Below are 17,268 nucleotides of genomic sequence, written 5' to 3' on the forward strand. Positions count from 1 at the left end.
TTCACTTCCTGGTTCTTCTCCTCTCCATTTCAAGGGCTTATTTTCTTGGACTTTGTAATGAGCATGCACCAAAGAACTAAGGTAGGAGGGACTGAAAGTCTCTGCATCATCTCAGGGAATGTACATTTGTTCTAATCAGACTATTTTTTGCCTTACATGGGCAGAGGCGACTTCCTGATAAGGCACTACCTCTGTAGTGCTCAGCCAATGAGGAACCAGGGGAGGGACTTGCATGCTAGGAGATAAATTGTCTGCTGTAACTGCCTTGGGTGTGCCTGTCCATCAGACACCCACTCATGCAAGAACATTGATTAAAGCCTCACTTCACTGTGCTCTGAGTCTCCATGTCCCTCCTTTGATTGGGTTGGTGGACCCATTTCTCACATCCTTCACATAGCAAGTGCTCACTGGGTCATGGTTGTTCAGGGTGAAGCACTGTGACAGACACAAAGACAAATGGGCAAGACTCGGTCCTCAAGAGAGACATAAAAACAAATGCATTTGAGACTGGAACCAAGTGAGGCACCAAGGAGGAGGTGAGCAAAGGTACCAGATGTGGATGCTCTGAGTGAGAATGGGGAGCTGAGAGAGGGCACCTGGAGAACATGAAGGGTCTCTGGAGACACAAGGCTGGAAAGTCAGCTTGGGGTCAAATGAAAAGATCTTGAATGTTACTTTTAAAAACATGGGTTTTTAGAGGGGCATCTGGGTAGCTCAGTCGGTAAGTATCTGAGTTTGGCTCAGGTCATGATCTCATGGCTGGTGAGTTCGAGTCCCATGTCGGGCTCTGTACTGATAACTCAGAGCCTGGAGCCTGCTTCAGATTCAGTCTCTATCTCTCTCTATACCCCCCTGCTCATGCTCTTTTTCCCTTTCTCTCTCAAAATATAAATAAACATTAAAAATGTTTAAAACATAAAAGTGGTTTTATTTTGCACTGATGATTTTGAAGTAGGGCTGACCCTTGCTCAGGATGATTGCTCAAGCAGTGTTATAGAAGTTAGGCTGGAAGGAAAATGCATCAGAAGCCAGGAGACCAGTCAAGAGGCAACTCTATGTCTGAAATCAGCATTTTAATGTGTAGAAAGCCTAGAACCTGACATTTAATGATTCTGCTCTCGATTCCATTCCTGATGTCAAACAAAACACCACCTTGTTGGTATTGTTGAAAATCTTTCAAGTGAGCAGGTGTTATTAACTTTAGATTCAGGAAGCAGGAAAGTTATTATTATTTTCTAAATGAAGCATTTTTTTTTTTTCACAGAAACCCATTTACTTGCTAGATCACTGGCAGCATCTAAATAAGTCACAGGCCGGTGTGCTGTGAGTGACTGTGCAGGCCAACCGGTAACCCAGGCAACTGAAAGGCAGTGAACACTGTGTTCTCCAAGCCTGGCCCAAGAGATGCCTTGGCTGGGGCTTCCATGGGATTAGCCTGAGAAGCTGCTGGCCCCGACACAAACTGTGGACTAGAAATCACTTGGGGCCTTTTCTCTTCCTTTCTAGGTACTCCAAGTTCTTGTGTCTCTTGTCACCCTCTGCTCTGCTCCCCTAGCCCCCACTAGTCATACGTCATATACACTTATGGGTGTAGAGCATAAATACAGAAAAGTATGACCCATGATGCTTTTTGTTTCTTATGATGCTTTCAATCTCCTCTCGTACCATCCCTGACTTCCTCCAACAAAACTTACACTGAAAGAAAGTTAAAGAGCGTCTGACCGGCTCAGTCAGCAGGGCATGTGAGGCTCTATCTCAGGGTCATGAGTTCTAGCCCCACGTTGGACGTAGAGCTGACTTAAAATAAATACATGAATAAAATTACATTAAAAGAATATTAAAGAATCACCCACCCAGTTCATCCACATGTCCATTCTCTCATGAAACCCACTTGTGGAATGTACACTTCATCCAGGCATGGCTGGGCTGGGGGTGCACAGATGGGTGAGTCTTCAAAGAAGCCACAGTCCCAAATAATGACAAGACAGTGCAGATGGACCATGTTAGGGGAATTCGCAGGGGGCTGGGGAGAAAGAGGCAAATCACAACCAAGGCTCCGATAGGAGGGAGTGCCAGAGGATTCAATGAGGAGATAATGCTGGAGGAAGATCTTTAAAAAAGTCTGCCCAATGGATGGCAGAGCAGGAAGGAAAACCAGTGCAGAGAGACAGCATGTTCAAGACCCCTAGGGCTGAGAGAGTAGGGCACATCTGGGTCATGACAAGGTACATGGTTTGATGGTGCCCAGCTGGGTACAACTTCTCCAAGAAGTTGACACCACTCATAAACCATCCCAGTGGCCACACTAATGAACATTCCAGCACATGCTGATCTTCTTGGGTCTCATTCCCTTCCATTCTTTCTCCCATAGTTTGTTTACTTAACCTATTCTGAGCTTGATCTCGTTTCCAACCTCACCCACTCTCTGTGTAGGTGGTACCCCCAGGGAGCCCCAGGGTGTCCTGGCTTGAAGGAAGGAATCTACTGTTCCATCAGGTGCCTGAGTGAGGTGCCAAGTAGCTTCACAGAACAAAGCTAACTGGTATCCATACCCTAGGAAGTCTCAGAAGGTCCAACATACTAGGTCCAAGAAAGTCATGAAGCAAAAGTGGAATTTAAAGAAAAGGGCCTGGCACAAAAACAGACACTCAGATCAATGGAACAGAATAGAGAACCCAGAAACAGACCCACAAACATATGGCCAACTAATCTTTGACAAAGCAGGAAAAGAATATCCAATGGAAAAAAGACAGTCTCTTCAGCAAGTGGTGCTGGGAAAACTGGACAGCGACATGCAGAAAAATGAACCTGGACCACTTTCTTACCCCATACACAAAAACAAACTCAAAATGGATGAAAGACCTCAATGTAAGACAGGAAGCCATCAAAATCCTAGAGGAGAAAGGAGGAAAAAATCTCTTTGACCTTGACTGCAGCAACTTCTTACTCAACACGTCTCCAGAGGCAAGGGAAACAAAAGCAAAAATGAACTACTGGGACCTCATCAAACTAAAATCTTCTGCACAGCGAAGAAAACAATAAGCAAAATTAAAAGGCAACTGACAGAATGGGAGAAGATATTTGCAAATGACATATCAGATAAAGGGTTAGTATCCAAAATCTATAAAGAACTTATCAAACTCAACACCCAAAAAACAAAGAATCCAGTGAAGAAATGGGCAAAAGACATGAATAGACACTTCCCCATGTGATGGCCAACCAACACAAGAAAAGATGCTCAACAACACTCATCATCAGGGAAATACAAATCAAAACCACAATGAGATACCACCTCACATCTGCCAGAATGGCTAACATTAACAACTCATGCAACAACAGATGTTGGCGAGGATGCGGAGAAAGAGGATCTCTTTTGCATTGTTGGTGGGAATGCAAGCTGGTGCAGCCACTCTGGAAAACAGTATGGAGGTTCCTCAAAAAACTAAAACTAGAACTATCTTATGACCCAGCAATTGCACTAGTAGGTAATTCATCCAAGGGATACAGGTATGCTGTTTCAAAGAGGCACATGCACCCCAATGTTTATAGCAGCACTATCAACAATAGCCAAAGTATGAAAAGAGCCCAAATGTCCATCAATGGATGGATGAATGGATAAAGAAGATTATATATATGTGTGTGTGTGTGTGTGTGTGTGTGTGTGTGTGTGTGTGTATGCACACACACACATACAATGGAGTATTACTCGACAATCAAACAGTTGCCATTTGCAACTACGTGGATGAAACCAGAGGGTATTATACTAGGCGAAATTAGTCAGTCAGAGAAAGACAAATATCATATGACTTCACTCATGAGGACTTTAAGACACAAAAACAGATGAACACAAGGCAAGGGAAGGGAAGCAAAAATAATATAAAAACAGGGAGGGGGGGAAATATAAGAGACCCTTGTATATCGAGAACAAACAGAGGGTTACTGAAAGGGGTGTGGGAGGGGGGCTGGGCTAAATGGATAAGGAGCATTAAGGAATCTACTCCTGAAATCATTGTTGCACTATATGCTAACTATCTTGGATGTAAACTAAAAAAATAAAATAAAATCTTAAAAAAGGGGAAAAAAAAGAAAGAAAGGGGTCAAGGGGCACCTGGGTAACTCAGTCAGTTAAGCGTCCAACTTCTGCTCAGGTCATGATCTCAGTTCATAGGTTTGAGCCCCACATCGGGCTGTGTGCTGACAGCTCAGAGCCTGGAGCCTGCTTTGGATTCTGTCTCCCTCTCTCTCTGTCCCTCCCCTGCTGGCACTCTGCGTCTCTCTCTCTCTCTCTCTCTCTCTCTCTCAAAAATAAACATTAAAAAAAAAAAAGGTCAACAACAGAGAAAAATAACTTATTCACTGGACATCTACTAAACATCTTTTAAGTGCTAAGCCCTAGGCCAGGGGCTGAAGATACAGCCATGAGCAGAGTTAGTTCATCCCTGCCATGGCTGCTGTTGGTACCCACAACATGGTGGGCCAATTGTTAAGGCTGGTGGCTTTCCTGCTTAAGCCATTGGGTGTCTGCTCTGATTGATCAGGCTGTACCACAATGGTTAAATATTTCTTAATGCCACCTCCAATTCCCAGCTTTGTTTTTAACACACGTGTAATTACAAAGTGAAATAAGGAAGAAAAAAAAACTCTGAACCTGACCTCTATTGGGAGGATTGGTCGGGAAAAGCATCACTGAGGAAGAGGCCCTTGAACTGAGATCCAGATGATGGGCTGGAGCTATTTGGTGGACACAGAAGGTGGAACAGAAGATTAGCACATCTGAACCCATAGGGAGTCAGACCATTTCGTGGATAGAGTTTGTTTGACTCCTCTCAGGTGAAATGGTGGAGAATTGAGAGCAGTGAAGCCTCTTCTGAGTTTGTTCAGGCATCAGCCCCTGCTATGGTCTGAATGTTTGTGTCCCCCCAAAATTCCCATGTTGCAATCCTATTGCCTGAAGTAACGGCATTAGTAGATGGGGCTTCTGGGAGGCCCCCAGGAAGGTGGAGCCCTCGTGAATGCAATTGGTGCATATGTAGGAGCTCCAGAAAGCTCCTTAGTGCCCCACCATGTGAAGATGTAGCAGAAAGGCCTGAGCTTGTGGATCTGGAAAGAGGGTCCTCACTAGAACGCGACCACGATGGTGCCTTGGACTTGCCAAGGACTTCCCAGCCTCCAGAACAATGACAAAGAAACTTCTGCTCGTGGTAAGCTCCCCAGGCCTGTTGTATTTTGTTATAGCAGCCCAAACCGACTATGACAGCACCTCTTCTGTGGGGCAGGAGGGACTGGTAGGATTCACATAACAAGAGGTGATGGCTCAAACCGCTAACTGCTGAAGCCTCAGTACTGCTGTGCATCATGGGGCTTAGAAAGAATGTGCACAGCAAAGGGCCTCACGACCAGCAGAACAAGCCCAGACAAGCAGTCCATCCAACTCTGTGCACACGGGCAAAAACTGCCATTTCACATGGGGGATGCCCCTCTTCACCAATGAAAAACCCTATAAGCTACGAAAATGTGGAGACATGGCTGAGCCAAGTCATCTCCTCCCTTCGCCCTTGGCTGGGAGACCTTTAATTAGAATTACAAGTTGATCAGTCAGGACTTGGAACAGAATCCACTCCGGCCAGTTTAAGCAGAAAGCACGTATAGAATCTCCAGGAGAGCCAGGGGATGAAGCTTCCAGACTGTACAACTTGGAGCCAAGCCCCAATTAACCATGTCCGACCACCCAGCAGAGATCCTGAGCCCACCACCGGCACAGTCACCTCGGACGGAAACAGCCGTGTCACCATTAGGACCCCACCCACTACTGTCCTTTCCTCTGGACAGTCTGACTCCTTGGCCACAAGTCCCCTGAAAGGAAGCCTCAAGCACGTGCACCCAACTGGTGAGCTTTACATCAAGTGTCGGCATCCTGGCTTCAAGGGCAAAGGGGGAAGCAGACTGCTAGCTTCTTTCTTGGAGACGTAGGACTTAAAGGGTGAGAAGGCCCCCAGGCGTATGAAATGTGCTCCAAAGGAGCTAGACCTCACCCTTTATGCTGGAGGTCTGTAGTCAAGCCTGGAGGCATTGTTTTCCAAGAGGGGACAGAGCCAGAGCCTCCATTGTCCTGTTTCTTATCTATGAAACAGAGCCACCTAAGACAAAATAAAACCCCCTTTGTCTGGCAATACTTTACTTCCACTCAGGCCCGGCCACATGATTTGCAGGGCCCAGTGAAAAGCGCAAATGCTAGGTTCCTTGCTCAAAAATTTAAAATTTAAAAGACAGAAACAGAAGAGCATTAGACCAAGCTGGGCCCTTCTGAGGAGGAGTCCCTGGGCCCCTGCACAGATCACATGCCTTTGAGGCTGGTTCTGCTTCCTCCCTCCTCTGTGGCCGGTAGGATTGTATTGTTTGAACCCTTGTCTAATCTAGCGTTGCTAGACATAATGGGAAGAGCGGGGAACTCAAATGATATTCTTGATAACACAGTATCTAGTGAGGTCTGGAAACCTCTTAGAGTTCATTTTGGGAGTGTCACGCTGGAATCTACACAAGGAAGAAGAAATCATGAAACTCCAAGGCCTCAATGAGAAGAAAAGTTCCTCTGGCAAGCTTGTTCATCCTGCCTGATCTTGTAACAATGCCCTACTGCCTGTCATAGGATATGGGTTGTCACGGTGCAGGAACTGGGGCAGGATTTTGAAACACTCCAGAGATTTCCTTTCTTCCTTCTTGTCTTCCTTCTTTCCTTCCCTCCTTTCTCTCCCCCCACCCCACCTTCTTATATAAACCTTGGCCAAATGTTTGGCCAACCCCCTTTGAAGCTAAAGGAAGATATCCGCAGTCTGATATTGTATGCCGAAGGCTACAAGTGGCTAACCTTTATATAAAAATAAAAAACACCCCCAAATTCAATCACCCACACCAGGTTTCTCAAAAAACCCATGGGACCTTAGCTACTAAAATAGAAATCTGGACACTGGTAATGGCCAGGCTCATATGCATGGAAAACTCTTGTTTCCATGTAACTGTAAGTCTAATTTCCACCTGCAATGCTCAGGCAGTTTGAGTAGGGATATGACAACATCAGCCCTTGGAAGTGAGATAGAAATTATGTTACCCTGACAGGTGTCGTTAAGCATGCAAGCAAGAGAGGTGCCAGTATGGACAGGAGAGAAGTCCAGTTTGGGAGAAAGAGACTGTTTTGTGTCAAAGTGCAAGGGAAAAGTAAAAGCAAAGACGATACGTGGATAGCAAGGTTGGAAATCTACTGAGAAAGGAGTCCGTTCAGATGGTTCTGAAACAGAATCTAGGGATCCTTAACATTTGTGGGATCTTATTTAGTACAGCAGATGGGCAAGCACTCCAACTCTGGTTGTAGAAACTCCTTTCCACTTACTAGCCTTGTGACCTTGAGGAAGTGTCAAGCCTCAGTTTTCTTGTCTGCAAAATGAGATAGTAATGATAACTATGTGAATGATTAAATCATTATCAGGCATTTACAACAGTGCCTGGCTGATGATAAGAACTCATGAAATGCTAGCTATGGTCATGATGATGGTGATGATCATGAAGGTAGCTGATGACACTGGTTAAGGAAGTTAGCTGGTCTCTCCTGCCAAATCACCAGCAATGGGCCAATGAGCCGGTGGATGCCACGAGGGAGGGGTAACGGTGGGAGAGAAGGAAACAGGAAAGAAAGAGATGGGAGACAGAGGGAACTAGTCAAGAGGCTTTGATGTCATTCCCAGGGAGAGAGATGAGGCCAGCCCAGGGCAGTCTGAGATGCTCTTTAGCTATTCATGGGGTTGTTATGTGTGTCTATGTTATACACAGTGATCATGAGGCTGTTCAGTTTTCCAACTGTATAGGGACTATTTGGTCAAGCGTCCACAAAAACTGAGGAGAGACACTGCCAGGGGGGCCTCACCTAGAGATGAGGGGCACTGGGGTAAGAGAGAAAGAGCCCTGTGCTCAGGGTTACACATTTGAGGAACAGCTCTACCGCCCTCGGACAATCTTTTTTTCCCCCTTACAGAGATTTGCAGGCCCTGCAGGAAGTGAAAGAACTCCCGCTGCCTGTTTCTGGGAACCGGGGCATCAGAATCAGGGAGTTCTCATGTCTGAAACCCCCACACATGCTTTAGGTAAGAAAAGGAATGAGGAGAACAGAGAAGTGTCTGTGACAAGCTTTTGGTTTTATTTTTGTCTTCTGGAAATGTTTTGTGTCAAGACAAAGTACCACACACGTATGATACGTGCGTGTGTGTATATGTGTGTGGATATCTCCCTTTCTGATTATAAAAGTAACACATACTCATTAGAGAACATCCGAGAAACACAAAAATGCCAAAGTCAAAAATAGGAATCACTGATAAGACCACCACCCAGAGATAATTGCTCTGCCTTTGAGTTTATTACTTTTTCTTTCATTCGTTTACAATATGCATATCGTAATAGAATTTGTTAAATTTGTATTATATTTTAGAAGGTTTTATATCTCACTTCTTGTACTTATTGTTGACATTTTGCTATATCATTAAATGTTCTTTGAAAACATTTCAGTTACACACAGTGAAATTTACTCTTTTTGATATACGGTTCTAAGTGTTGACAAAGACATAGATTCACTACCACAATCAAGATACAGAACAGTTTCTCCCCCAAAATTCCCTCACACTACCCCTTTGTAGTTACCCCCTCCCCCTAGTCCTAACCCTTTGCTACCACTGATCTATTCTCCATTCCTACAGTGTTGCCTTTTCCAGAATGTCATATAAGTAGAATAATACAGTATGTCGCCTATTGGTCTGGCTTCTTGTATTAGCACATTTGAGTGTTACTCATGTAACATTTTCTTTCTGACTATATAGAGAGTGTTGCTGAGTATTGTATAGATGTACTACAGTGAGCCCATCCGTTCACCAGCTGAAGGACATTTGGATTGGTAAACATGACTTTTACCAGTTAAACGCAATTCTAACCTACAGATATACCAAACCATATGAAAACAGTTCCCTATTATTGGACATTATGAGTTTCTCCTCCCCATTATACATAACCATTAAGTGAACACCTTTATTCATAAATCTTTGCACGTCAAATATATATACATTTATAGAGTGTATATATATCTTAAGCTATCAATAAGCAAGCAGTGTGCCTCACAGGGGATATAGGAAAATTCAGAAAAAATATAAAATCTAATTCTACTAGAATTTTCTAAAAATATTTTATTATGTAACAATAGTCTGGGTCTCAATGCTTTATACAATATGACACAAGAAACTAATAACTTGCTTTCATTCTAATGCAGCAATTTTAACCTGCTAAGTAGAACTAGACTAATTTCTTGTCTCTGAAATCCCGAGCTTGTGTATCATTGAAAACTTTAACATTTTTTCCCAGAAGGAAGCTTCTTTAGACAGTGGAACCACCTGGTATGCACAGAACAAGACGGAGGAATGCGCAAGGGCGGGTTTCAGAGCTGGGGGATGGTAGGGCAGCACAGCTGGGCTTCCAGTCACAGTTGAATAACTGAAGCCAGAACCACTAAGAAAGGAATGAAGAGGCTGGCACCATGTTCTGCACAGAGGGGTGGGGCTTCTCTTCGAGTGGAGGTTACTGCTCTGCAAATTAAAAAGGAAAGAGAGAAAATTTCAGTATTGGTGTGCAATGCCTACTGTCAAAAATATACATGCATGTTGGGGCGCCTGGGTGGCGCAGTCGGTTAAGCGTCCGACTTCAGCCAGGTCACGATCTCGCGGTCCGGGAGTTCGAGCCCTGCGTCGGGCTCTGGGCTGATGGCTCGGAGCCTGGAGCCTGTTTCCGATTCTGTGTCTCCCTCTCTCTCTGCCCCTCCCCCGTTCATGCTCTGTCTCTCTCTGTCCCAAAAATAAAAAAAAATAAAAAATGTTGAAAAAAAAAATTAAAAAAAATATATATACATGCATGCTGCAAAAAAAATTGAAATAGTGCAGAAAGTTAACAAGTGACGAGTAAAAGTGCCTTCGACTCCCCCATTCTTGCTTTCCACAGAGAATCATTGCTGACGGTTTGAACTGTCTTCCCAGGAACGTAACACGTATGCATACATTACACATGTTCCCACACACACCTTCACACACCCTTTCATCTGAGTACAAATGCAACCTGTAATTTTTTTCCCCTAACATCATATTTTGGACATACTTTCATATTGTACGTATGAGTTAATTCATTCTTCCTCATGGATGAATTCTTACTGTATGGATATACCATAAACCTAGCCAACTTCCCTACTGATGGACATTACACTGTCAGAGTTTAACTGGCGTGGAAAAACCTATCTTGACTTAAAGACACCAAGAGAGGACCCGGCCAAAAAAAATGGACTCTGGTCGGGGCTCCTGAGTGGCTCTGCTGGTTGAGCATCCGTCTTCAGCTCAGGTCATGATGTCACAGTTCATGGGTTTGAGCCCTGCTTCGAGTTCTACACAGAACTTGTTTGGGATTCTCTATCCCTCTCTTTCTGCCCCTCCCTTGCTCTCTCTCTCTCTCTCTCTCTCTCAAAAATAAACACACAAACAAAACATGGACTTGTCATAGCAAATAGAGTCTGACCACTGACTGGATTTTTTAAAACAGAAATTACTGAATTTTTAAAAACCAATTCAAAGATACATCTTTTTAAATCATGAAACCATCGAATGTTGGCTTGGAAATTTATCCCATGGTTTGGGACTCCATCTGAGTGCTGGTCACCCCTCATTCACTAATGTTTATTGCAGCATTATTTATAATAGCAAGATATGGAAGCAACCTATTGATGGATGAATGGATAAGGGAGACGTATTCACACACACACACACACACACACACACACACACACACACACGTGCTCATGCAGACACACACAGGATTATTACACAGCCACAAAAAAGGATGCAATTTTTAGCATTTGCAACAACATAGATGGACCTAGAGGGTATTATGCTAAGTGAAATAATTCAGACTATGAAAGACAAATACCATATGATTCAGTTATATGTAAATCTAAAAGAAAAAAAAAAACAAATGAATAAACAAACAAAAAGTAGAATCAGACCTGTAAATACAGAGGACAGACTGATGGTTGTCAGAGGGGAGGAGAGTGGGAGAATGGGCAAAATGGATGAAGGGGAGTGGAAGATACAGACTTCCAGTTATGGAATGAATAAGTCACAAGAAGAAAGGAAGGAAGGAAGGAAGGAAGGAAGGAAGGAAGGAAGGAAGGAAGGAAGGAAGGAAGGAAGGAAGGAAGGAGGGAAGGAAGGAGGGAAGGAAGGAAGGAAAGCATAGAGAATTTAATGATACTGTAATAGTGTTATATGCTAACAGATGGTAGTTATACTTGGGATGAACATAGCATAATGTATAAGCCTGTCTAATCACTATATTGTACACCTGAAACTAATGTAACATTGTGTGTCAACTACACTCAAATAAAAAACAAATTAATAAAAATGGAATAAAGGAACCTCAAGCAGCCACAAGTTTGTACTAGGGCTCCCCCTGCTGGACATTTACTACAATTGCACTTCTGATTCAGTTAACGTTTCAGACTTGATTTAGTCAAAATTATTTTTTTTTCTTTACAATAATTAACGAATCCAAGGGTATACTTATTTTTATTCTTTTAGGAAAATAAAATATTACAGAACTAAACATAGTCATAATAAGAGTCTCCACCCTTTTTCAGTTGTCACTGCCTTTTCTAGAAGTAACCACTGGTAGCAATTTGGAGCTCGTCTCCTTAGACCGTTTCATCACTGACATCCATTATCACGCACACACAGAAACACGTAGTTTTCCTTTGCTTTTCACGACTGGGTTCATGTTCTAGGCACTGATTTGTCACAACTTAAACTTTTCCTGTCCACATGAGGTTGTGCTGGAGGGCAATTTTTATGCAAAGAAAAAACACTATTTGCAATTACTTTTGTTTTAAAAATTAATTCTAGCTATTAAGCTTATAAATTCAAACACCTTATTTCTCCAAACATTTTTCTAGTTGACTCACGAGTCATATTTTTCTGTTTAAAAACCTAGGCGGGGGGCGCCTGGTGGGCTCAGTACACAACTCTGGATGTCGAGGTCATGAGTTCAAGCCTCACATTGGGTCTAAAGCTTACTTTTAAAACAAAATAAAAAAACCTAGGGACCTCTGATAATAACTTTTTTTTTTTAAGTAATCTTGGGGTGCCTGGGTGGCTCAGTCAGCTGGGCGTCTGACTTCGGCTCAGGTCATGACCTCATGGTGCATGGGTTCGAGCCCTGCATCAGGCTCTGTGTGGACAGCTCAGAGCCTGGAGCCTGCTTCCGATTCTGTGTCTCCCTCTCTCTCTGCCCCTCCCTTGCTCATGCTCTCTCTCTCTCTCTCTCTCTCTCTCAAAAATAAATAATTAATTTTTTTTAATAAATTAATAAATTAAAAAATAAAAAGTGATCTCTGTGCCCAACATGGGGCTCGAACTCACTATCCCAACATCCAAAGTCACATACTCTACAGATTAAGCCAGCCAGGTGCCTCTGACAATACGTTTTAAGGGGATTTCATACCTAATCAAATTTCCTTGAATATTTTTAACTCAGGTTATTTTAGACTAAATTATTTTAAACTTATCTTTTTTAAATGTTACATTTTTTTAAATACTTCAAGTGACTTTAAATGAGCAACACCTTCTCAAACACTTGATTCTAGTAAATCTAATAAAGGTATAAAATTTCATCTTAATTCTGTTAAACATTCCAATTTTGGCTAAAAACTTAGTAGAATCTCATAACTTTCAACATTAAAAAACCCAAGTCTACAACCAGTTATTTAATAGTTACATACATATTTGGAATCACAGGGCTATTTTTATATGCTAAATTCTCTTAAAATGCTGCAAATTTAATTAAATACCAAAAAATGCAAGTTCTTCCTAAACTTACCACAAAACTATTTTTTTTTTAATGTTGATTTATCTTGGAGAGAGAAAGACAGAGCTCAAGGAAGGGAGGGGCAAAGAGAGAGGGAGACAGAATCCTAAGCAAGCTCCAGGCTCTGAGCCGTCAGCACAGACCCTGACATGGGGCTCAAACCCATGAACCACGAGATCATGACCTGAGCCATAGTCGAATGTTCAACCAACCTAGCCACCCAGGCGCCCCAACTTTCCACAAAACTATTAATAATATGAGTTGGATTTATATTAACAGCTATATATTCCGTTTTAAACCTTTGTAGATTAAAAGTCCTTTGTTCCACTATTCCAAAGCAAGTTGAGCTTGGATTTCCCACTTCTGTGTCCTAGGGTGTGTGGGCGGAAGAGGGACAATGCATTTTGGAGAATTCCGACCAAGATGAGACTTTTGATGTTTCTCCTTGACCTCAATTGATACAAGGAGTCCTTATTTCAATAACATAAGTATGTCTGTTTTCTCATTTCCTCACCAATCCTGTATTGTCATTGTGCTGAATTTTTGGCCAATACTGGAGTCTACAAGATTGTTTTCTACATATTTTTTCATGAGAAATTGTTCATGAGAATTTCTCCATATTGCTGTATGATTATCCTATCACTGTTTCCCCCACCCAGCTTTACGGAGATATAATCTACATAGAATGTCTACATTCTATTCCAGTAAATGTAACCCTTTGATGTAACCATTCACTTCTCATTGGATATCTATCTCTGATTCAGTATTATAAAGAATGCTTTGATGAACATCTCTGAGCATAGAGGTTGTGCCCACATTCTGAATCGTTTCTTTAGAAGAGGGTACCAGAAGTACCCTAAGGTCTGACTTAAGGTCAAAGATTATGAATATTTTTATAATGCCTGATACATATTGTCAAATTTTTCTCCCAAAGCAATTTACAAACTTATAATGGCATCAAGCATTTAATAACATCTTTAAAATATTTTTTCCGCTGTATGTCAAAGACATTGTGGTGAAAATTGCACCTCATGAAATCTGTATCTCATTTGGGGCACCTGGGTGGCTCAGTCGGTTGAGCATCCACCTTCAGCTCAGGTCATAATCTTGCCATTCAGTTTGTGAGTTGGAGCCCCACATCGGGCTCACTGCTCTTAGCACAGAATCCACTTAGGATCTTCTGTGCCCTTCTCCCTCTACCCCTCCCCGACTTGTGCTCTCTTAAAACAAATAAACATTAAAAAAATTATATCTCATTATTACTACAAGGAGGAACTCATTCTCCGTATTTGCCATTTGGGGATCATCTCTTGCAAATTATCCATCAATATTCTTAGTGAAGTTGTTTAAAAAAGAGATCAGTAAAATTCCTTCCAGGGCAATGAGAGTGGAGGAAAATCTGGCAACGAATGAAAGAGGGTTTGGGTTTGTTTTTTTGTTTTTTTGTTTTTTTGTTTTTTTGTTTTTTAATTTACATCCAAGTTAGTTAGCATCTAGTGCAACAATGTTTTCAGGAGTAGATTCCTTAGTGCCCCTTACCCATTTAGCCCCTCCCCCCTCCCACCCCTCCAGTAACCCTCTGTTTGTTCTCCATATTTAAGGGTCTCTTATGTTTTGTCCCCCTCCCTGTTTTTATATTATTTTTGCTTCCCTTCCCTTATGATCATCTGTTTTGTACCTTAAAGTCCTTATATGAGTGAAGTCATATATTTGTCTTTCTCTGACTAATTTTGCATAGCATAATACCCCCCAGTTTCATCCACGTAGTTGCAAATGGCAAGATTTCATTCCTTTTGATTGCCGAGTAATACTCCATTCTACAAATATACCACATCTTCTTTATCCATTCACCCACCGATGGACATTTGGGCTCTTTCCATACTTTGGCTATTGTTGATAGTGCTGCTATAAACATGGGGGTGCAAGTGCCAAGAGGGTTTTATTCATGACATTCAATGGAACTGGGAAAGAACTGTCATAAATAAATCTATTCAACAATCACTGAAAGAATGCCCAAACAAAGTAAAGAACAGATCAGGGACTATAAGCCCCTTCTTGGCATGCCTGTGGCTCAGTTGGTTAAGCATCTGACTTCGGCTCAGGTCATGATCTCATACTTTTGAGAGTTCAAGCCCCACATCAGGCTCTCCACTCTCAGCACAGAGCTCACTTTGGATCCTGTCTCTCTCTCTGCCCCTTCCCCCTCACTCTCTCTCTTAAAAATAAACATTTTTTAAAAAATCCTTCCTTATCTGCTGTGATGTGAACCACAGGGACATTTTGAGGCAGTGTGGTTTGGTGGGAAAAACAAGGATTTGACACACGAACTTGCATTCTGGGTGTGGCTCTAGCCAGTCCTGAATGACTCTAAGAGATCACTTAGCCCCCTCAGCATCACTGATGGGGATCAAATTGCCCACCTTCCAGGAACGTGATCAGGAGGCAAGATGATGACCCCAGACTGCCGCACTGGAAGCCCGACACACCCAAAGTCCTCAGAAAGGCCTGGGAGAGGTATGGAGAGCCAACCTCAGTCACCCGGCACATCCTGCAGCAGAGGAGGTAAACTGAGGCACGGGGTGCCAGGGTGGCACCACTTGCCTGTTTCAGGAATGGCAGTGGAGGGCCCAGTGGTTTTACAAAAAGAAACTTTACGTGATCTGTATCTGTATAAAGTTGACAGTCTGCTTAAGGAAACAGGGAGTAAAACCGTAAAGACCCGAGTTACACTGTAACGCTAAGGAGCCTACGCGGCCAGGCCTTTTGAAGTCGCCAGCAAACTGGGTTGCCCAGGCCACTAAATCCTCCCACAACCTTATTCCCCCTTTTCTCCGCCTAAGTGAAACATCGGTTTCTGTTTCTTGCAATCGAAATCTGGAACTTACACATTTGCTACCACCAGGCATGTCTCCAACTTCCCTAGGACACCTGTCATTCCTTTTGGCTCCCTGGCTGGATTGAGACATTGTCTGAAACACGTGATTCCACAGAGAGGAAACCAATCCCTTTCTTTCTTTTTCTTTCTTTCTTTCTTCCTTTCTTTTTCTTTCTTTCTCTCTCTTCTTTTTTCCCTTTCTTTCTTTTATTTCTTCTCTCCTTTCTTCCTCTTTCTTTTCTCTTTTCTTCCTTTCTCTCTCCCTTTTTCTTTCTCCCTCTTTCCTTTCTTTCTCTTTTCTTTCTTTCCCTCTTTCCTTCTTTCTCTCTCCCTTTCTTTTTTTCTTTCTCCCTCTCTCTTTTCTTTCTTTCTTTCTCTTTCTTTGTCTCTCCCTTTCTTTTTTCTTTCTTTCTCCCTCTCTTTCTTTCTTTCTCTCTCTCACTTTCTTTCTCTCCCCCTCTTTCTTTCTTCTTTTATTTCTTTTCTTTCTTTCTTTCTTTCTTTCTTTCTTTCTTTCTTTCTCTCTCTCTTCTTTTTTTCCTTTCTCTTTCTTTTATTTCTTCTCTCCTTTCTTCCTCTTTCTTTCTTTTCTCTTTTCTTCCTTTCTCTCTCCCTTTTTCTTTCTCCCTCTTTCCTTTCTTTCTCTTTTCTTTCTTTCCCTCTCTCCTTTCTTTCTCTCTCCCTTTCTTTTTTTCTTTCTCCCTCTCTCCTTTCTTTCTCTCTCTCACTTTTCTTTCTTTCTCTCCCTCTCTTTCTTCTTTTATTTTTCTTTTCTTTCTCTTTCTCTCTCTCTCTCTCTCTCTCTCTGTCTCTCTCTCCCCCCCACCCCCACCCCTCCTAAGTGCCTACCAGGTTGCAGGCTCCATGATAATCTCTTGGGAAACATCCATCAGTGAACAAAACAGGTAAAAGTCTCTGTCCTTCTGGGGCTTATGTGCTAACAGGTGGGAGATAGGCAGTAAAGAATAAACTTAGGCACCTGAGTGGCTCAGACGGTTAAGCATCCAACTTTAGCTCAGGTCATGGTCTCATCATTTGTGAGTTTGCACTGACAGTGTGGAGCCTGCCTGGGATTCTCTCTCTCTGCCTCTCTCCCACTTGCATGCACAGACGCTCTCTCTTGCTCTCTCTCTCTCTCTCAAAATAAGTAAACTTTAAGAAAAAAGTGTGTAAAAAAAAGAATAAACTTAATGAGCAAATAAGTCAGAAGCTGATAAACATCATAAAAAAGAAAAATAGAGCCACAGGAGGGGTTTCACAGAGCCAGTCCATGGTGCAGGCTGTAATTTAAAATACCGAGGTCAGGATAACTTCCTGGAGGTGAGATGCAAGCTAATACAGCAGGTGAGAGAGTTAGCCCATTGACAGCTAGGGGAAGGACTTCCAGGCAGAGGGAACAGTGCAGGTAAAGGCCCTAGGGCAGGAATGCACGTGGGATGTTCCAGGAGGCCACTCTGAGGCACAGA

The 17,268-nt window shown here is 42.6% G+C and overlaps 1 protein-coding gene across 2 annotated transcripts in view; it reads right to left on the reverse strand.

Annotated features, from left to right (window-relative positions):
- Nucleotides 1–8,379: 8,379 nt before the first annotated feature.
- BST1 (bone marrow stromal cell antigen 1) overlaps nucleotides 8,380–17,268 on the reverse strand; it is a 32,022-nt gene continuing 23,133 nt past the window's right edge. For both annotated transcript variants that reach the window (XM_086705402.1, XM_086705404.1), the window contains exon 9: nucleotides 8,380–9,614. In XM_086705402.1, the coding sequence (XP_086561528.1) occupies nucleotides 9,509–9,614 (106 nt within the window). In that variant the 3' untranslated portion in view covers nucleotides 8,380–9,508. The remainder of the gene's footprint in view (nucleotides 9,615–17,268) is intronic.

The sequence above is a fragment of the Puma concolor genome, chromosome B1, assembly GCF_028749965.1.
Source record: "Puma concolor isolate L17-30 chromosome B1, mPumCon1.1.hap2, whole genome shotgun sequence".
NCBI lineage: Eukaryota > Metazoa > Chordata > Mammalia > Carnivora > Felidae > Puma > Puma concolor.